Source organism: Mycteria americana, chromosome 9, assembly GCF_035582795.1.
Source record: "Mycteria americana isolate JAX WOST 10 ecotype Jacksonville Zoo and Gardens chromosome 9, USCA_MyAme_1.0, whole genome shotgun sequence".
In the NCBI taxonomy this organism is placed as follows: Eukaryota; Metazoa; Chordata; class Aves; order Ciconiiformes; family Ciconiidae; genus Mycteria; species Mycteria americana.
Window position 1 is genome coordinate 7,937,590 of NC_134373.1, and position 23,348 is coordinate 7,960,937.

The 23,348-nt window shown below is 36.3% G+C and overlaps 1 protein-coding gene across 1 annotated transcript in view; it reads right to left on the minus strand.

Moving 5' to 3' along the window:
- Window positions 1-18,779, minus strand: part of TFPI (tissue factor pathway inhibitor) — a 42,428-nt gene extending 23,649 nt beyond the window's left edge. Inside the window, exons 1-4 of the mRNA XM_075511172.1 lie at window positions 18,630-18,779; window positions 15,897-15,943; window positions 13,502-13,565; window positions 6,297-6,416 (exon numbers count right to left, since the gene is read on the minus strand). Coding sequence (XP_075367287.1) covers window positions 6,297-6,411 — 115 coding nt within the window. The 5' untranslated portion in view covers window positions 6,412-6,416; window positions 13,502-13,565; window positions 15,897-15,943; window positions 18,630-18,779. The remainder of the gene's footprint in view (window positions 1-6,296; window positions 6,417-13,501; window positions 13,566-15,896; window positions 15,944-18,629) is intronic.
- Between the last annotated feature and the right edge of the window lie 4,569 nt (window positions 18,780-23,348).

Below are 23,348 nucleotides of genomic sequence, written 5' to 3' on the forward strand. Positions count from 1 at the left end.
TGAGGACACGAGTTTACATGATCATTGCACAGCTTCCTACTACTAAGTAGATTAAGTTTCCAGTTTTAATTAAAAGAATCCACAAAAATCAGGCTTTATGGCATGGTAAAAAGGAAAATGGTATAACTACTACCTATGTGCTCTGTGGATATCTAATTTTAACATATAAAATTGGCCTTATATAATCTTTAAATGAAATGCATAGCTGAGATAAATCCTCATAAATACTGAAGTCAATGGAAGTTTACTAGTTTTATTTCATTTGATAACTATTAAACCTACAGGAAAGAAACAATTTTCAGCAATAAAATCTTTTAACTTATAGCATTTAAATCCTTGAAAAATTAACCACCTTTATTACACAATTACCATCAACACAACAATTGTAGCACACAATTAGATCTTCCAAAAATGGACAATTTGGTGTTAAAATACAGGTTAAGAGGACTAATTTCAAAATTCTCATAAATATTCAGTTCCTAAAATAGTTTGTGACTGTTTCCTCATTAGTGAAATTATATTTATAGATTTTGAACTTAGGAAAACAGATTTGAAAATATTATTGAAGACTGTCTAATAGGAAATGTGGATGAATTAAAAGAAACATTTTTGAGAGATGTTAGATTCAATAAACTTCCCATGGAGCTCAGCTTGCCAAACAGATTTCTGAATTTTGTTTCTTGCCAGTTTCCTTATCTGGGTCTTCCTGAGTCCATGAAGAATTAGGATTTAGAAGTCAAAAGAGATTCCAAGTTGGACCTCAAAAGTCTAAAGTTCTCCAACAGGTTTGGGAATCCTTTGGAAGGGACTTAAAAAGGCTCAACTTGAAAAGTTGAGAGGATATTGCATTGCAAAGTGAAACTTTGGAATTCCCCCACTCAGTAATAGGAAAAAAATTCCTTTGAAACATCAAAGTTTTCAGTAACTTTTGGAATAACTCCTGAAATGGTAAAATCAAACATTCAGAGCTCCACAGAAACAGATCCAACTCAACTGCGGTTGGTGTGAGGGCTGGCAGCTGGTTTATAAACATGTTATTTTCTTGGCACACAAGGAATGAGATGCCCTACATGACCTGTGGCAGTGACCCAGTTCAGTCTAGAAGAGGTTGTGAAAACTTACTAGGTTTCCTAACTACTGGAGTTTCAGACATGGGGTTATGTCAGCTCATGCTGCTTGCTACACTATGCTACACCAATGTTGTGGGCTATCAAAACAGAAATAGTGTGCAAGCGTAGTTGCAAAACTACACAAAGATGATAAACAAATGGCTTAGCAGAGTTTATCTTAGGAACTTTGTGGTCTCAACTCCTAGCCTATTTCCCATCAAACCCGCAGAACTAAACCATTGTTTTGCTTACCTCCTAAGGCCTTTCCTCTGCAGTCACAGTGACACTGTTACCACTGTCAGATGCACTGACATCTGCTGTGAACATAATGACTGTGTGTGTCTCATTTTTTGGCAATCAGACGTTTATTTTGCTCAGAATGCTAGCACATTACCATACTTTGACTAAAATCGGTACCCTGTGAAACCCCTAGGGGCCAAACCCTCCAACTTTGAACAATAACCGAGTGACTCTGAAGAAAGAAGTCTCAAAGGGATTCATGGGAACTGAATCATTCTTGTGTCTGGGAACAGTGAAAGAATTCTTCCCCGTTATTTGACACCTGGGAACACTTAACTCACATAGATGATATAAAATTAGCTTTCCTTCTCAGATTAGAGCAGCAGATGAGAAGGAAAGCATGAGCATTTGGCTAGTAGATCTGCATGGATACAAATCTGCCTGTACTCATTTCACGTGTGGAATATACCTTGAGAAAACAAATTCTTAGTATAAGGCCTCCTCGTCTGCTCTTGAACACTGGAACAAATTATTCCTACTACATTTTAGGTCCTGTGTGAAGAGCACAGGATATGACATTTAGCGAAGATGTCTGTCAGTGAATATTCTTCAACAGAAACATGGGAAGTTAAAACTGGAAGGAATTTTAATGGAGTTTCTCATTCAAATTTTGGCATATTTCTAATGGTACAAATACCTTGAGACCTTTTCTGACAGATGTCCAAATTGTTCTTAAAAAACTCCAGTGAAATAAAATTCCCAGCAACCTGAAGCAGCCAGTTCCAGGATTTCACTACCCTTCTTGCAAGACAGGCCTTTTTTGTAAAATACAGCCTAAATATTCTTTATTAGATATTAAAACATTTTGTACTTCCTTCAGTGCAGACACAGAATAATTTAAAACCATCCAGTGTTTCTTTCTTTCTTTCGGAAGAGTTTTGCCTCCTCTTAATTATCTCTCTACTAAATAAACTCCCTTCTTCCAATCTTTTTATTGGCCTTGCTTTCTAACCCTCTTACAACTCTCCTTTGGATACTCTCCTATTGGTCTGGGTTACTGTTAAAGTGTGCTGCCCAGAGCTGAACATAATCCTCTACCTGAGGCATTACTGGTGCCAAATAGAGTGGAATAATTATCCTTTGTTTTTTTTCTTAATACATCACAGAATTACTTGCCTTTTTTTACAACATTGCATTATTTTTATAATGCTCTGCAACTTCCACTTACTTTCCAGCAAATATAACCTTGTTATACAGGTGCTTCAACAGTTATTTTCCACCTTATATTTATGAATGCATTGACTCTCCTTCTTAAGTATAGCATGTTGCATTTATCATTTTAAAAAGCAAATGAATTTAATCCTCCACTTTGGATCTGGCCCTGCTGGATATTTATTACTCATCCAATTTAGGCATCTGGTCCAAATAAACTTAGAAAATCTATAGAATTATAGGACTGTACTACCCTAGACCAAGAAAATTGAGTTTGTTTTGCTAGAAATACATTAAGTAATGGTTACAGCTGATGCTCAGCGTCACACGAAAGTGATTATTTGACATACTAAAAACAAAATAAAGCAAAGCAAAACCTCCTCTCCTCTCCTCCTCCCCGCCTCCTCACATTTTTAATTTAATGACTTTATTACATCAGCTACATAGGTTTTCATAACAGAAGGCACCAAGTGTCCGCTGCTCTGTCTTAACAATCTTCCCACTCCATAGTTTCTGGTAAGTGCAAAGTAATGCTGATGAAATGGCTCAAAATGAGCACGAGTTTAGTGCAGATATTTTATGTCACTACCTTCTTCCTCCATTCCTTCAGTCTTCCTACTTTTGTCAACTGTCAGAATCAGGATACTGGCCAAGACTGTTCCTACACAGCACAGCCATTCGCACATTTATTGTCATTCACATGGCAACTTTTGCAACTCAAGACATGGCTGTTTAACACGTGAATAGCTACTATCAACTAACATGCAGTAATTTCACTGAGAGCGCTCTAATAGTCTGCAGTTAGTCATGTTGTAGCCCTGAGCACATGGACCTTATATGATCAATGCAAAACACTGTTATTACTTTACTAGTAAGCAATAAAATATTACAAAAGCAAAAGTGGTGAATAATGTCTCTAATCCTCTTACATGAATACAAGTAAAACCAATACTTTTTCCCCTGGCTGTAGGCATAATACAGGACTCTAACTTGACTTTCAGACTCTTAAGGATAATCTGCAGGGCTGATTGTTAAAAATACGTCCTTTTAATTAGAAAGTGAACTGATTTCTGTATTATATCTACAGCACAATAGATATGAAAGACAACAGTATTATTGCACAGTTGCTTTTCAGAATAGAACTATATAAATTAAATTGGGAAAATAAAACTTGGTCATGAGTATTTTTGACTTTTTATGTAAAATACTTACTGGTTTTGTTTGCTTAGGTTATGGGTTCTCAACCTTATATGACTTTCTGTGGTTATCCTTAATTATAAAGATATGCTGTCATCTTTCCAGGCTTTCTTGTAAATGTCTCTCTTTGATAAGTGATATCAATACTAAGCACCTTGTCACTAATGAATAGCTGTTTCTTCTCTCTCCATCTTTGTCACTTTGACAGCTTCCCACCCGCACACTGTTCAGTGCTCTTCCTACCCATGTGTTTCCTACTCTTTCTTTAAGCAGTCACATTTATTCTTGGTAAACTTTCACATACAAATAAAAAGCACATTCAACTTGTGAGTCATTTTCTTCAGGCTTTGGAACATCAACTAAAGTGCTCCCAACCACATAAGGTATTACTGAATAATATACATAAACTAGTTATTTTTATATCTTTTGGTTTTATCATCACCCTTATTTATTGGTGGAAAAATGACAGCTTTTGCCAGAAGAGAACAAATGAAAAGAATAAAAGTCCTTTTTATCCCGTTGGACTTGACTTGCAACCTTAATTATTACTGTACTTTAAATACTAATAGGTAAAAAAACCCCTCTTAGATTCACAAAGCAGTTGTACCCAGTGTGATCCAAAAGTATGACATTACAAATAATGGATGCACACAACTTATTTTATCCTTTAACACCTGAAATGTATTGAATTCTAGGGTAAAATATGTCAATGTTTTATAACTATCTAACTCAGAAAATAAATGCTATCAGTGAAATTGCAGCCTACAAAATTTCTACAGTTAAATTCACTGAGACCAGAATTTCACTCTTAAGAAACTACAAATATAATTTTAATTAGCAACAATCTAAACATTTTATAGAAACAGAGTACTGCAAAAGTATTTGTTTTGTAAACACTGCAACTGAGTCTTCAGTAGTCACAAAAACAGGGTCCTAGTTTAATTTCTAAGCATCACATTGATTGTTTTTTCACTTTGGAATACAAGCTCAAAAATTCAGAACTGTTCCTCATACAAAATCAGTTACTGGTTGTATAATCTTAAATGACTGGTTGTAAAATAATCAGTGATAAAACAACGCCCAACAAAAATCTATTTAATTTCCTTGAAATTATTTTCTTATTGTCTTTTCTAAAAACAGTAAGTAAATAGAGGAAAAAACTAATCCAGCAGATTTCTTGTTCTGCTGATGAAGTGTGTTATTTTAACAAGCAAGACAATTTGGCCTTCATGAACCGCAAGCTTAGGCTAAGGATTTTTACAAAACTAAGAGTTGCAGGGTTGAGCAAAGATAAACGTCACCTTGCCCTCAAACAAGAAGAGCATTTATGTACTTCAGGGTTAAAGAGAAACAAATTTATTCTGTATTAAACAGTTGTGACTACACAACCATGCTAAGCATATGCTTAATGTGGAATATTTTAAATTGTAGTGTCTAATTGTGACATGGTCCTCTAGCTTCATTCGTAGTACAGCCATGATTGTGCACAATTAATGTTTTTGTCTCAAGGAACACTGCTGCAAAAGACTGATAGAGAGAAATAATCTGGATGGAAATTGGACAAGACGTGGGCAGATTAAGTAGAGTGCCAACGTTAAAAAAAAGGTTCCCCTTAGCTGCATTGCCAGTTAGGCTTCAAAATCAGACCTGTCAAATGGGAGAAGTATCCACTGCATAGTTCTCTGCAGCTTAAGAAAGAGATCACAATTCTAAATCATTTTCTCAAAGGAAAGAAGAATATTTTTGTATGGCCCAAAAAGTGTATTTTTGCCTCATCTGCTTTCTCAAAACTGTTTGGGAAGAAATTAAAATATTTTTCACAGTGATATCCAGTATAGGAGTTTGATCCCCCTTACTTAATTTCAATGAAGCAAAAGTAAACAATGATCTTACAATGGTAAGAATCCAGGAATCTCCCCAGTTCTAACAGTCGCACTTCTGACATTATTTTTCATAACAAAAATCTCTTTCTAACTGGTGAGTTTTTATTTATCCAGCAATATCAAAGCACTTGGGGCTATACAAAGAGTTCTTCAAGGCCCAGAAAAACAACTAGGGCAGTAATTGCATCATCTTTCGACCAAACTTTGCAAATTAACTGTGACTCAAGAGAGCTGTGCACAGGACAGAGTAACATCAGTCTACGATGTGATTCATCATGTTTCTGCTCCATTTGTGTGGGGAGATAAAACCTGAGTTTACCAGCAGTACATTCTTTTCCCTAAACACTGAAGTTTTCCATAGGTCCTAAAGCAGAGCTTTAAGGGAATAATCTTGATATCTAACACAATGTTCGATTAGGATTAGAAATTCCAAAAAGTATGGGAAACAGAAGCCTTTATAGAAGGCAATTTTGCTAGAGCTTAATGCAAAATTCTGAACATCTCCCTGTTAGAAACCAGTGCATTTTTAGCTTAGTTCCACTTTCAAAAGTTTCCCAGAAAAATTCTCAAGTGCAGAATTACATCTACAGTGCATTTTAACATAGTGGGTTTTGTTATTTGAGATAGCTTATATGTCATTTTGGTAACCTCTTACCCAGAACATCCTCTTCTTCGCCATCATCTGAGTCAGTAGTTGCACGCACAGTGATACAGACGAACAGCAAGATAAAGGTTAAAGGTAAGGGACATCCCTTCTTTCTTCCTTTCATCTTTCCTGTATAACATATAAATGACAATATACACTTCAATCAAATCCCTTGAGTGCTCTGCAAAAGTCATTAGCAGGGTAGCGCATAGCCATATGGGTAGATATACAAACTGGGAGCTTTGGAAATAATGTGAGTTATGTTAGTATAATTATAGTGTAAGCACAATGAAAAACAAGACAAGATTTATAGTTGTGTTCAGCTGATGGCACGTCTCCTATCCCATCTCCAGTACAGATTAGAAGCACTGCTATTATTTTAAGCCACAATTGAAATCACCTCCCAGAATACATGATGATATAAAATGTAACACTTTGTACTTTTAATGTCCTGATCAGTTTTACACTATGTATAGTTGGCTGGCATGTCCAATCCTTCCAAATAAGTTTTACTTTGTCTGCAGACCCTAGACTCATTGCCACAAACATAGGATTCTATTTTTAACAAATATTTCATCAATTTGTAGTTACCAAGTTCCTGGACTTCTGTGTAAGCTGCATTTCACAGGAGTCAGTGAACTTTTTGCAACATGGGCTCCAATGCTTTAAGAAGTATTTTGTATCTTGTAGATCCCTTTAATATTGAATACCTCACTTAAGTGCAGAGCTATTATTTTTCACATAGGATCAGTGCAACCATAGTCATTCACACAAAGAAAATACTTTTATTCCATGGCAGATGGCATGTTCAAGTTGCCAAAGATGAGGTTATGCATGCACATATGAGAGTACCTCTGGAAAACTTTTGCTTTAACTTTTCTAGAAATGCATATTTTTCAACTAACTAAAAGTTCCTTAAGGATCTCTGAATTCTAGTTAGAGAATAGGCTCAATATCTCCTTTTGCTACAAACAGATAGATTCCCTATAGATATCCTCTTTTCTTAAAGTACGATACTAAACTTTGGCTAATTAATATTAACTTAATAGAAATTAAAGATCTAAGGACTGGGAAGTTCCTAGCCTTCAGACAGTGTTGTCATCTTTAGTGGTTTTGTTTACATGCCTGTGAAGATAGCATGTCTGCATCACCTAAAAGAGTGAGGGCAGGAGGGCCTATGGGAGGAGATGAGATGACCTGTCACTGTGCTTGGGATACAGCTTTATAGCAGGAAGGCTAAAGACATGATGCTGAAGAGCAGATGACATTAATAGAAGTCATCTTTAATAGATTAAACTTTTTGCTGAGTGATACATCTTTGTCTATGAAGTTAGAAGTAAATCATAGCTATGGTATCTAGGAAAATACTAGCAAACAACAATGTCTCAGGAAGGTGAAATTTGCACAAAGAGAGATGAACCAATTTGTCACAGCCGCTCTGAACTGTGCCAGAGCCAGAAGGTGCAGTTATATGTTCAACACCACATCAGAGCCAAAATTTTTATTTCTCTCTTGACAACTTACCAATTTTTCCTTCCTGCATACTCAGTGTTTTCCTAACTTGCAGCATGAGTAGTAAAAAAGAAACACATTCTTAAAAATAAGTCTTGGTGAAATTACAGACCAGATCATGCGTAGCACCAGTTACTTGGATAATTTTTTAAATTGATGGTTCCCTTTAGAAGGCTTCAATATATATTGTAGTGAAAAACACTGAGAGATGTCTTTTTTTTTTTTTTAAAGGAACAGAATTTTGGGATCAGAGGAATTTCTATTTTAGCCAGAAAATATGACAGTGTTAATTTTTTCATCATAATGCTTTCCTGCCAAAATAAATGAAAGAATGCATTTGTCTTTCATTCAGTTTAAGCTAAATTTTTAAGCTTAATTTCTACATTGACATATAAAATCCTTTATCCAGATAAAGTTTGGCAAAATAATTCGGATCTCATTTTGTGCTGTTAATCATGATTTTTAAAAGACCTTTCCTCAAATATTATTTTTTACTTCTATGAACAAATTCAGAAATTGTTGCTTTCTACTAGAGATGTAATAACTACTCTTGGATTGTTACAAATTCTGAAACATTATGTAAACTGAGAAAACATGCAAGAGCTACAATAGCTCATTTTCAGGTATTTTTCAAAGAAATAGAAGCAGTGTCCTTATTCATGTTTCTAACTAGCACTCCAGTTTTACATTCCTATACTATTTTACATTCCTATACTATTTTACATATTAAAACTTAATCTAATAAGGTATTATTTTCCCCCTTTCCCCAGCAACAAATTACTAGTGATTTGTTTGCTCCATCCAGAGCGAATAATCCATAAATAATTTTTCCCCAACCTCTTTATTGGAGGAACTACTTATGGGCCACTTGGCTGACCACAGGATATCCCTACCATATTGCTGAAATGCAGAGGAAAAACAACATGGCACTGTGCTATGGATTTATCAGTTATCAGTTCACTCTAACATGTGTTTAGACTTAATTACATTCATTAATGCTACCATCTACATTTACTTGTGTACCCCATGTGCTCTCATTTGCCTTACTTTTTTGTCAATCTGTTTGGAAGTCTCTTGTTTATATGTGATAATTATGTGCTAGTTAATTATTTCCATTTTCTACTGCCATCCTCCTCCCAGCTGTTGCCCCAATGTTGTCTCATCACTGATTTTTTAAAATACTACACCATTAAAGGAAAGGAAGAGACTTTACTGAAATGCTCATTGCTATCCACTGAATACTTTTGAGTAACAGCACCCAACATTAGCATTAGCATGCTCTCTCTTTGGGATATTCTCAGCATTTCTTGTCACTGTTCAGGTAATTTTCAAGTTTTCCAATCAATCAAAGAACAGGTATTTCCTCTCCATTTTTTTCTGAGTACAGTACATACTATAACTTAAATTGAAAGCAAAGTAACTGTTCCAGACCAAGGGCAATGGCCAACCTTGACATTACTGTCACAGCTTCAGGAAGTTTGCCATGAATTTGATCAGCTTCTGTGAAAGTGGATGAATTTAATGCCAAAAGATCCACAGAAATAGATCTCTTTATACACTACCTGGCAAAAATAGTGTCTTAGACTTCAGACGCTAGAAATAAATCACATATGTAATAAGCAAAGCTTTTAACGTATCAAAATAATACCATGTAAGAGTATAACACAAATCCAATATAAACCAAGGAAACATCTTAAAAAAGATTTCTATTGACTATATTTCTGCACAAAGTGAACAGAGGTAACAATGTTTCTTTTCAGCTTTCATAGTCCATTTTGTGATTGCCAGAAACAGAGTACCTCTTACGATGCATTTGGCCTAATACCAGCTTTTCTTCCATGCGAAGCTTTGTGGTACATGGCCTCGGAAGAATTTTACTATTTTTTATCCAAAGGTTAGAGAAATAGTTGAAACAAATCTTTTTATTCACCCCTGATAAAAAGTCCAGTCATGTTTTAAAAGAGGAACAAAATAACGCTGTACAAGGTAACCTGAAGTTCTCTAAGGTTGTCTTTATGATTTGAGAGACAACTGAGTTATGATACTAGTTTGACATTAACTAAAATTAAAATAAATCCACAACTAAGAAAAATTGTATGGGGAGAAATAGCAAGTAAAAAATTTCAAACAACTGCACAAGAATAAGTACTTTGCATTATAATGTAAATAAAGGTGGTGATAGTTCGACATTATCTAGGCTGAATAAAAGCAGAAATATCATCAAATCTTCAGATTTCATACTTAGATAGATAGTAATAATGGATCTTAAACTTTCACACTTTGCCTGGCTGCTGTAAGTTGATGGGAATGAAAAATTACAAAACACACTTTCAATTTTAGTTTTTAAAATGACACGGGAAAGGGTAAGTTTCTAAGTACATTGTTTTCCTTAGAAGTTTTAATTTGTAATCATTGGCACAGTTGTGACCCTTCATAAAGGAACTTGCAAATTATCCCCAACCTCAGTTGCCCATGGGCTAATTCCAAGTTTGCCCCTGGGCCCTCATTTTCTATATTTGAGTTTTTCCAAACATGATGGCAAAACTCCCACTAGTTCAGAAAAATTCTATTTGAATTTGCTATTGGATCACTCAAGTTGAGGCCTTGGTTCCTTCTTCCAGGAATCTGCAGAGTATAGATTTAGATGGCAAAATTTAGTAATCCATTTTTACTTAGTCATCCAATATTCCCAAAAGCCTGTTCCCAAATAGAAGAAAAATATAGGAAACAATCAGCCAGAAATTGAAACCCTCAATAAGTTTCTATTTTTCATTTGAAGATGACTCTTTAAAATAGGATTTTGTATATCATGAGCTAACATATATAAATGTCACTGTGTGATTATGAGGATAAATGAGTGCATTTGTACAGAGACCAAAATCTTACCAGGGTATAGTATTTCTATTCTTCCACTCAACTCCTACATTTCCCTGAAAAGCGCATCTTGTGAAAAGTAGGGCTTCCTGGTGCTTGGGCAATTTCCCAAGAGGAAAAATTTAGGCTGCATAACTGCATATCTGCCTTACTGCAAAGTCTACTGACCAAACATAATCTCCTTTATCTTCTTGCTAACCTTCTCCCAAGGTCACACATTCCCAGAACATTGTGTCAGGTATGGGTGGAGGTGGGATGAAGGGAGCGAAGGTTTTAGTACTGAAACGCTTAAATCCTCCTGTAGCTTAATTATTTCTTATAATTCTTAAAGGAACAGTGAAATCCAAGATCAAAGTGAACTTGGCACTGCTTTTTCAATTAAAAACCCCAAACTCTCTAGAAAAGTCCAAGTTTTCTGATTTAATGTTCAGCTGCCCAGTAACAGAACTTTAAAGCTCTAAGCCTCTTATGACATTGATTTTATTTCCTTTTTTAATGCATTCTGTTTATTTTTATTGTATTTATATGGAAAGCACAATTCAAAATACTTCATCTATGAAATTTGGCTCAGTAAAATATCAAATGCACACATTTATGAAGGACTGTCTGTCATGGGAAAGATAAGAAATGTTTTGAGTTTAAATAATTCATGTTAAACAGTTTGATTATTTAGGCCAAATTCTGAAAATCTCTGGGAGTAAATATAGCCCCTTACTCCAGAAGGGTTCTAATTTAGGACAGCCAGGAATCAGTCCGACATTAATACCAGCTTTTCTGTCATTAATGCAATTTTCCTAAATTCCTGAGACATTTCTTTAGGAACTGGCACTCTACTGCTCCCAAACTAACTACCTTTTGAATGAAACATTTTTATATCTGTAACAGACGAAATCTAAGGTACTTGACAAAGGGGATCAAAGGTCTATGAGTAATAATTGACACTGATTTATTTACTAGTTTAATTAAATGCTTTCATTTGTGAATAATGCCATTAGCTTCCCTCAGGCTGGAATATAGGTAGACAAAGCACACCACAAGCAATCAAGGAAGTTGCCAGTAACAGGTCCTTATTACCTGGACTTATAATCAGGCCTTTTTTATCCACCTAAACACAGAAATACGAGAAAGCTCTCAAGATTTTTTTGCTACAGACAAGTATAAAACTTGGTGTGTTCTCCATGCAGTTTGCAGCCTCTGGAGTCAGTTCTTTTATGTGTGTGTGTGTATGTATATGTATACATATGTATATATATGTATATATATATGTATGTATATATATGTGTATATGTACACATATGTATATAGGTGTGTATACACACACACACACACGTAGCAGTCTCTTCAACACGGATTTCTATAGTTACCAGAATGTTTAGAAGCACATATTTCTTCAGCATGGTATTCATCTCTAACTAGCTAACTGGAAAAGGCAAAATGAAAGCTAGCATTTCCAGTAGTATCCAAAACCAGACAGCTTTAGAAAATGGCATAAAGTGACATTGTAATTACTGTAGAAGTGACTCATTCACACTGACAGCCCAGGAAACGGAAGCACACACACCAAAAAAAAAAAAAAAAAAAAAAGGCAAAGCATCTAAGTAAATAGAGGAATGAATAGCAGGAGATAGGACATGCATAGTCAGAGGTTGAATTTAGCACAGCCTAAAATTAAACATAAAAAGGACTAATTAGACAGGATTATAGCACCTCTGATATAAAAGCAGACCTTTTTCAGTTCACTATACTTCACAGGCATTATATTTGCCCTATAATATCTTGTACTACCCACTACAACTTGTATGACAGAGATTTAATTAGACTGTACCTGTAGCATTGTCTCCCATCTGGCAGAGTCAGTGAGTTCCCTTAAAAAGTATTTTATTACATGTGCTATTTTGCAGCTGTTTGAAGCACCATGTTTTCTCATTTACTTTGGAGTAAGTATGAAGAATAAAGGAAATATGAACTCTATCACCTCTGCTCTGATGTAAACCGAACAAAGAATGATGATACATGCCGTACTTTTATAAGTCCCAGAGTCAGTGCTGGTCTCTCATTCAAACTGACTTTGGCCAGAGCAAAATCTTGCAGTGTCACAGTAACTTCATAAAAAGGGACGCAGTCTACTGTGGATCATCAGCACGCAAACATTACTGATTGAAAGCACTAGCTGTAGAAATTCCGCCTGCCCCCCCCAACTTATCTCCCTCCTGTGCCGTGCAGTAGCCGCCCTGACAGTTTGTATCAGTCCTGAGACCAAAGACTCCATCAGATTCCTCCAAGAACTTCAAAATTCCTTCTTGTTAAGAAGAAGGATTTTGGTTGGTTACCTACCTTTCTTCATTTAACATAAATGTTGACTTCCCGCTGCACTATTCCAGCCTCTTAAATTCCCAAGTGAAAAGTGGGAAGTGAAGGGAAAATTGGGAAGTGAAAATTTCAAAAAACAAACCCACTTTGGTTCTGTTCGCATTAAGGTTGTAAATGCTGCTTTCCAAACACAACTGATAAACTAATTGAAAACTTTGATATGTTTTGAAATTGAAACAAAAACCCCCCAAATTAATAAGCCTACCACAAGAACACCCTTCTCATTTCACATAACTATAGACCTCTCTTGCCTTTTCTCTTTCCTTTGTCAACTCCTTTCACTTGTGCTTTAAAACTGTTTTCCATTTTCCCAACTTAGCTCCACGACCTATTTATTCCTTTCTCCTAGTCAGCTCACACCTAGCACCAGGTACCTTTGTCATCCTGTCTCCACTCAACTTCTCTTGTAAGACAGCTCCAGACCCTAATTTCCTCCTCCATTGAGTTCTCCTTCTCACCTGGCTCAGTCTGGGCCTCATATCCATGATATCCATCACCCAAGAGCTGGGAACTGCATATATTCTGGAAGGAAGAGAGGTGGTAAGAGTATGCCTTGGCAAAAGTAGCCTGCAAGTAATTTTCCTAATTCCCTGATCGTGCAGTGCAGAGCACCTGATGCAACAGTTCAAGTGAGTTATGAAGTTTGAAATTAAGAGTGATTTTTAAAAATAGCTGGACTTTTCACAGGAACACTGAATTTGCCTACATCAAATCATGTAACTACTAGTGATACCTTTATGGAGAATGACAAATGATTTTGTAGCTACTTCTACTAGCCATAGGGAAAAACAATCCAAAATAAAACACATGGCACAGGACCCAACGTTATAAGCTCATCATAAAGGACATACTGAGAACATTATTTGAATTTTAGTTTCCACCTCAGAGAAGACTGATTCAAACAGAAATAACAAAATATGACAGTTATTTATTTAGATGTGGCAACTGCATCTATCCGATATACCACATCCCAATCTGAGGTAAATCTCTATTCCACGTATACAGCCTGTTTTCATTGTGATGTAGCTTTCAACAGGTAAAGGAAATATTCTTTTGTGCCTACCAAAATATTTTTTAAATGTGGACTAAACCAAATTACTAGTTTATGTAATTTCAAAAATCTTAAAAATCAAAACACCAAACCCAGCACACTCAAACCTGTACTACTTGGACAGAAACTACCTGTTTGTAGCAAAAATATAGGTCATATAATCCTATTTTCAAACAGGGAATGCCTTCACCATCCTAATAATAGCTACTCTCAAAGCACAAAAGCTGCTAGCAAAACAGACAAGCAGCAATATTATGATTTTAGGAACACAGCATGGCAGTCCCAACATTAGCATTATAAAGCCTCTAGCCTGTTTGTTGCTAGGAGTTTGGACTGGAAAAGTATAGTGTATGTTTTCAAATCTCAGCTGGGCTTGTTGATAAACAGGCATATACTTAGAGGTCAGTTAACTTACCACAACCTTCTTTTCTAATGGAGTTATTTTGGTGCTGTATATTTGTTATCAACCCAGTTGTGCATAATTTCACCTTGTACACGCTACAGAAACACAACTACTCGATTTCACTACAGTGAAGCTGTCAGTGACTGAAAATATAACAGGCAGGCATAGGAGGAAACTACCTGCCGCACTGATACCTCTGGTGACTGATTTTGACCATATCTTACTATTAACCTTTTGTAACCTCATCATCACATAGATTACATTTTGCACACATACCAAAAATCAAAATACAAGTTTCCTTGCTTTGTCAAGCAACTTTAGCTCACCCTGTCTACCTTCCCAGCTGGAGACACCACATAAATTTTTACTGCAATGGATGTACAAGCTTTAGATCATCACGCAGGTCAGAAAGGCTGTAATTGTCACCAGTGGGAATACCCCCAGATTCAGACTGCTTCAAATTATCACCCTACAAATACTTAAAACCAACATATAATAACACTGCCATAGAAAAGAAAGGGTCACATTCCCTTCATCTCCCACCATAGTATAGACAGTGCTGCTTATTCTGGTGGCAGTGCCACCTTCTGTGGACCTAGAGCATTCATCAGATGAGTCTCAGAGCACAGAAAACTTCAGCCTCATCTGTCTACACTACCTTTTCTCTGACTGATGAAAGCATAAATCATTGTCCAGGACATCATTATGCTACAGATTGTACGAATATAGAGGAAAAAGATTGCTTCTCAGCCAAAGTAGAAAGTGTTTACAGAAAATGCTAATACACTTCTGCAGACCTTTCTGTGATGTTCATGAAAACTGTACCAGCTAAGTATTTCCTTCATATAATACTTGTATTTCTAATTTACTTGCTGCAATTGCTATTTTCAATGTAATTGTTTTAAAATCAGTTCTTTTGGAATGCTATTTTCTGGAACAAAGTTGAACTTTCTTGTGTCCAGATCATATCCTGGGTCAACATGTTCAAATGCCTAGTTTTATTTTTTCACTAAACAGTAAACCAAATTAACTAGTTAACTTCAGAGGTATAATCAGTTATGAATGGCACACATCAGGGAAGATGGCAACAATCCTAAAGATGGAAAATGAATAGCTGTATTAACAGCAACAGGAAATAATTAAAGAAACGAAAAAAAGGAGTTACGAGAGAAAATTAAAAGGACTAAAAATAAGTCTATTTTGCTGTGAAATAACTATGAGAGGAAAGGAATTATACAATTCCCCATATGGTTTTACTTCATTCTGTCCCCGAGGCACTCTGTCCCTATTGTAAAGTAAAAACAGTTTCATAAGAGAAACACACAGAAGTAGGTAATTTGTGCCTGGTTTCAGTGTGAAGAACAGCTTTAGATATCAAGATCACATCTTCAATCCTTACCAAAACATGTATCCAGGTCTGGTTTCTTTAGGAACTGTCAGCTTCTCCTAGTTGTTGGAGAGAAAATATGACTGTTCAGAATGTAACCGAAACAAGGAACAATAGAAAGTACTGGAATTAGACAGATTTTAAACAGTTTGCTCCAAAATTGTGAGATATGAGAGTCACGTAATTCTTGAGGCTCCTAAGCTCTACTGACGTTCTGGTTTTTTATTTTAAAATTTCTTTTCTTGTTCCTGTACACATGTTCTCACTCCCTCTGGCAGACATTCTTAGGACAGACTGAATGCACACCAACAAAATCGTGATAGTTACAAAGCACTTCAAGCAGCTACCACTTTGTTTTAAAACACAGAAGAGAGTTATTGCCAGAATCACATTTTAAAGTAAATGTAGGTGCTAAGCCAGCTTCCCAGAATGTGAAAGACAGTGTCAATGTCATTTTTTTCCAGAGGAGATTTAATATTCATGTTTCCAGAAATGATCCTAATCCCACTGACATATATGTGAGTGCAATCTGTGTTCTCTGCCCTAAAAGTAATTCAGGATCCACAGAGTCAGATGAATAAGCACAAAGGATATCAGTGCCCTTGTACTGAAGAACAGGCAATCTGAATGCTAGTATATGCTCCTGTTTATGCACTTAACTTGGAAGGGTTATTGGAGAAACATATAAACAGTCCTTGAAGCTGTATCTAGAATCCAGTAACTCTCCTTGTCTGACTGTGGGTCTGGCCTAGCTAGAGGTGAGATTTCAAACCCACTAAAGGCTTTGGACATGTCCTCTGAAAGCCTATTAGGAAGGTTGTTCTTTTACACCTTCACTTTGTTTCCTAGACACACTATATCTTGGGCCACTTTTCTCTAACCTCTTAAAATTTCCTCCCTGACAGAAAATCTGCCTCCTTTTTGTTCACTCTCCCTCATTGTCCTTTAGATCTGACACGAAACCCTAAAATAGTTGACAACAATTCATACGTTTTTACCATTAGACTTTCAAAATTAACTCCCAAATGAGATTAAGGCTAGATAAAGTAAATGCCATTAATTGTTCTATCTGTCCTGAGTAAAGAAGATCATAAAACTTTAGCTTACAGTTATTCTGCATTTAGAAAATTAGCTAGATGAGTTTTCATTAGCAATATTAGTAAATGTGGGCACTGCATTAAAAGGCTAAATGCACTTTAAAGGTCATATAACTACACCGGACAGTTGAAATGCATTAAATCTCCAGATTGCAAGCTATGCAATGCACAACACAAGGATAAACATAAAGATCACTGAAAGTCAATTTAAAGCACACTTGGAGATTGTCCAGCATAAAAGTTATAAAAATTTTTAAGATATGGATTTATCAACCAATTACCCACATGACTACTTTTAAATGAACCCTTTCATGTGGGACATATTTGACAGGAGAAAAGGCCAGAGAAGAATGTGGTTTAGTCATTTTTACCTCCTCAATATTGGTCTAATTGTGTGCATTACATACAAAGTAAACTTGATTACAATTCTCAAATTCAGCTTAATAATCCAAATTCATTTACTGTGGATATTGGTACTTGGCGCTTTCATGGACAATCACAAACTCTCTCCTAGAAGAATTAAAGAATGAGCAGAAGATTACAATGGGAAAAGGCTGACAAGTTTTCCCAAGTAGGTGCCTAGCAATTCCTACAGCATGCCTTTGCTGTTCATATCTATACTGACAGCTGGACTTCCTGTCCTTGCGTCTGTCCATAAGACATTCAGGAAGGAAGGTTTATATCTTTACATATTTTCCATGAAGTACTTTGATGACTAATTTCTAGAGTACTGAGTCACATTGACCTTTCACATACTCCCCTACATCCAAATTGTCACTGTTCTCCCTACTCCACTTTTCCCATCGTTACATGCCTTTTCCTCATTTAAATTGTATTCAGATTTTTTAAAACACAGTTATTTAAATTTTAGCTAACTTTTTTTTTTTAAATACAAGCTAGTATCACTGTTTTTCATTACACAGTTACTGAAAATTAAGTTTATGTCAATTCTTCCAAGTAAAATATTACAAAAATCACCAATAGTATTCTGGGTTTTCGGGGGTGGGGAGGTGGTGTTTGTTTGTTACATTGGCACCACTGTAAGCTTCTTTCTCTACCCTCCTCATTGTTCAAGTGCTTTTAGTTTCTTGAGAATTTCAATATACATTGTGAGTGAAATTGGCTTATGGTAGCATCAGCTTAATTTGTTTCTCCTAAAATGTTCTTGTACTTCTCAAAATATTAATTGCTTCAAATGTTACATGCCTTAGAAGGATTTAAAATAGCCTGGCAGACCACTCTGCCTGAATCAAGCCTCCCTTGGAGCTACTGTAGTGGAGAAATTGTTTTAAAAAACAAGAGCTTTTTGTCAAACACCGGCTATTGATCAAAATTAATATATTCACCTTTAGGATGGCTTTCTTTCAAAGAACTTTCTTGGAGCTCAAAATACCTTAGTCTGACATTCTGACAACCAAAGATTAGTTGTATTAGTAATCACAAAAGTATATTCATTGTCCTACTGTCTCAAATTTACAGGGAAAAAAAGTCTCCCTTTTCGCAGCACTCATCACTGGACTTTGAATCTAAACATCTGACCACTGCATCTACCACATTCTAAAGAAAACAACAGTAGATACTCCTTTCTGCCAGCTAAAGAAAAATAAAATCTCATGTAAAACTGAAAAGTCTGTTACAAAGTACTCACCAAACTCCTAGCAACAGTTCTTGAAGAAAGAAAGAATTCCTGAATCAGTGCTGAATATGATCCTCCCCTACTAATTCACGTTGAAGGGGTGTGGTGTAAAGCTACAAAGGCAGGACTGCAACCTGATCTCCCTAGAGCAGGCTCCTGCCTGTGGATTAATCAGCTACTCGTTGTTCTTGCTTTTTGTAGAGCACATGGGTTCACTCTGGGTAGAAGTCAGAGATCTGCAGCAGCGGCAGGGACACTTCCTGTTTAAAGTTTTCAGATCTGCCTGCAATTTAAAGCAACTGTTTTCTAAACGGTGGTAGCTAAAATGAAATGCACTTTTAAAGATGAGAGACAGTCTGTAGGATATTCTGTTCATTGTACCTCGCAGGCTTTGATAGGGCTCATGAGGACGCCATATTCACTGCCTATTTAAGAGAGATATGTTGTAGTTTACTGTTGGGTTTTGTTTGTCTGTTTTTAAATAAACCCATGCTCTTCACTGTAGATCCGGGCTGCATTCATCACAGTATCTGGAGCTGTACTACAAAGGCTATTCTGCCTTCAGCTAGAACATACCATCTATTTACAAATCATGCTAGTATGTGCTAAAACTAAAGTTAAGCAACATTAAGAGTACCATGGGGGGGGGACTCTAGTTGTAACACTGAGACCTTGTAACTTGTGAATGTAGAGACAGACGACCAGAATCCTAGTCCTGGACACAAAGCGTGAGAATTTCCCAGAAAATGACTTAAACAGCAACAGAGACAGAAGTAACAGCTGAAGAACAGTAACTTACACAGTTAGTAGCTGTAACTAATTGCAATTATTTCAGGGCAAAGACAAACAGGTGAGTTAAATCACTTTCACTGAAGACTTATATTCATCTGTTCATCACCATCCTGAAACAGATTAGAAGTTTTTCATAGTCAGTTAACAGGTTAACTATCTCTGACACAAGGAGAAGTGCTCCTGGCAGCTTCTTAGATCTCCTGCCTGTTATTCCTGACTGTAAGAATGTCTGTAATACTTTTTAGGGCAAAGTCAGTAGTCAGCTGAGTCTACTGACTATTAACTGGGTCAATAATCAAATGGATTAAGTGTCCTGAAATGGACTAGAAGAACTCACAAAGTAAAGGGGCAGTTTAAATGCTGGGGGTGGGAGTCTACCATGCAGTTACTAATTACCAACTCCTAGCTCAGATAAGGCGAGGAGCAACCCAGCTCAGGAGAAGTCGGTTAAATGGAAATGGTCAGGCTGTCATTTGTGTGACACTAAGCCACTGAAAAACATATTTTGGGGGCCCATGTGTTAAGAATTGGTATCTGGCAGTGCTATCCGTAAGTCTCTTTAAGGGTCACAAGTAAGACAGCCCAAAACAGATGTACTAAAACAACTTCACAATTTAAAGAAATCTCAGTTTGTACACTTATAATAGAAACAAAACCAACTAGATTTCCAAAAATTGAAATAATTCTTCATTTTGCTTTTCTTAAAATGCATCTATGTGGATGAACAGAGATAGTTTCAAATTTGCTCCACTCCACAAGGCGTTTACAGAGGAGCTGCTTTAGTTTTAGTCATACCAATGCTGAATGGTCTGAATTTACCAATCCATGAAAACATACGCCTAATCTAGGGACTAGACCTGGTCAAAACTTCAAGTGGGCTTTTTTGGTTTTAATGAGAAATTTAAATTTTTTTAAAATGAGAAATTTTAATTTTAATGAGACATTTTAATGAGAAATTTTAATTTTAATGGTTTTAATGAGAAATTTTAATTTTTTAAAAATGAACATTCAAAAAAGAATTTTCAAAGTTTGTGTCATAATGTGTTAGCATCATTCCTTCTTTTCCCGCAAAATCTCACTCAAGTCACTCAGATCTGATATGCAAAATAATAAAGTAATTCTGAAAGAAATAGTCCACACAGACATGGAAAACAAGAAAATGCTACAGTCTTAAAAAACACATTTTGTCTTCTTATGGTCAAATAAAGTGAGAATCACATATAAAGAAAAGTGTTTGGGGGGACATATAAGACAATGAAACCCCTTATTTTGATTAAAAATTAGATTAAGAAATCTTTGGTAAATAATAAAACAGGACGAGAGTAAAAATATCAGCATGTGTGTGAAGAGCACATGTCCAAAACAAAAATTCAAAGGAAACAGCATTTCATTTTAAGATTAATATTTTTGCTTTCTATCCTGTTAATGTCTCTCCAGTTCCCATGTGCAGTCCTCCTAATTTAGTTGTCAGGAGGGTCTCTGGACTCCTTTGCATTGTAACTATAACATAAAAAGCTTCAGCTGAAACTGGAATCAGACATTGAAGATGGAAACAAAACTGTTTTGAACCTTTAGTGGGATCAAAGAATTCCATTCAGCTATGACCTGGCCTAGACAATCACACCAACCTCTGGCTTGCCCTGAAACCTGCTGATAGCTTAAGACAGTTTAATAGGTCCACAGTGGAAAAAGTCCCTACAATTCTAAAAAACATTTTTTGTTCCTTTTTAGAAGTAGCTTTCAAGATCAGCAAGATGAAATCTGTGAGCTCTAAAACTAGTCACTGAAAAGCACTTTTCTAAGGTCCTATGGGAGTCTTAGAAATCTCTCAAAAAGTAAAACTTGCAAATCACAGAACTCACCAACCTAGCTTCTCCTTAAGAGATCACTTAACCGTGGTTACTTTTATTACAACAGCTTTTATTACAACAGCTTTGTTGCTGTTCTGAAGAACCCAAGAATCCTTACTTCGGGAATTTCTAACCTTGGAGTATGCAACATTATCATTACGTTCTCTCCATCTTTATTTATAGCATGTGCTACGTGAATCAATTGCCAATACAAAGATTACAATTCAGAAGATCACCATTTCACATGAATTCTGAGGTCAACCCACAGAGTCAAGCTCTGGCCAGTTAGGCAATAGCAGGAACTGTACATGTTATTGAATCAGTGTGAGAAAAGACCATTTACAGTACATACATCAGCAGGCTAGCTACCACATTCTGCTTGTTTTTCACAGATTACACTGGCATGCAGCAGGGCCAGTACTAGCCAAATATTCGAGCCCCCTTTACAAGCTGCTTTCTGCTGGCCTATTTTGAAAATACTTGGGTTTGGCAGTCAAAGGAAAGTCCAGAGAGCATTTACATCATTCTTCTCCTATAGCCAGGATAGCTTTACTCAGGGATTACAACCCCAAAACATCACAGATTGGAGAGGGGCAGAGAAGGCCCAGCAGGAAGGTCTGAAGTATAGCAGACAAGACTGGTGCTACTGACTGCATTCCAGATCATTCATATCACTGAGAACTTCCATAAAGAAGCTTGACATGAGCACAGTTTATACTGCATTTCAATTAAAAAAAAAAAAAGTGACTTATAGCTCCATTTTTCATGACCTCTGTGCCTCACTATATCAGTAAACAGATATATGCAAAAGTACAGCTAAAGTAAACTAAAACATAGATGCCATAAAAAAATGCCTTGTACAAATTCTTGGAACACTCAAAAGTAGTTTGGCTCTGGAGAGTTCAAAGCTGAGATGATTAGATTTTAGCCTTCTGACAGTGCATCGAACTGCTACCCACAAATTGGGAGATCAGGGAATAAAAAAAAAAAGAAGGGGGAAGCTTTATGTGAGAGGTCAGCATCATTACAACCCTGATGAACGAACAGATACTGCTTGAAAAGGCACAGTGGCTACCATCTGAACACAGGAAAAATCCTTCAACTCCAGGTTCTCAGCTGGTAGCTCTCACTATGGACTTCTTTCTGGTGACAGCTCCATTTTTTCCAACAGCAAAAGCAGGAGAGAATGTGCTGTCTATCCCAGAACACCCCCTAGTTTAAAGCCCTGTCTTGACTACTGGTCTGCAAAAGGTAGGCAAGGATAACAATCCTAATCGTAAAAGTCTTAGGATTTGAAAAATGCTTACAACCCCCAGGTCAAAAAAGACTGACTCTTTCTTGAGTCACACCAGTGACTTTGGGGCAGGTACTCCATCCTCCTCTCTCCATTATCTGCCATGGTACTACCACAGCCTACGTTTCCACTGCAGTGTGGCAAGCTATTACTGGTTTTACACTGGGAATATTGTTAGTGCCAGCAAGACATCAGGGAAATGGAAGACAAGGGCTAATAACTAACCTAATAGCATCAGAGGACAGGGGCAGTGTCACTGTCTTCTGGAATGTCTGTCATCAGTTTGGGTTGGTGGTCATGCCGAGACTGAAAGGGATTGAGGGAAAGACAATGAAATTCAAATTCAAATTCTCCTACACTGTGCATGTTTATTTGTACAAAGTGGATAGGCTTTAGCAGAATATTTTATACTTAACCATAGTGCTAAACACAGGGTGTTCAGAAATGAAAATGATGAGCAAATGTCCAATCTTGTTATTGTTTTACTGTATCAGAACAGACATAAAGCAGCACAGAATTGTATGAAAAGTTTTGTGTATGCATATACTATATATATATATATATATATATATATATTTTGAGCTCTATCATCCCTGAAGCAAGATTTACTATGCAACACAGTTGAAAAAAACACAAAAGCATTTGCTTACATAAGCTGTTCTTCATGTCATAACACAAACGCCTCTCTCAGTGAGGGTGTGACATTGCTTGGACCTTAACAACATAGAAGTTTGTGATGTTTTGTTGCCCCCTAGTGATGCCACTTCATTTCTCCACTGCTTAGTTCTTCAAAAA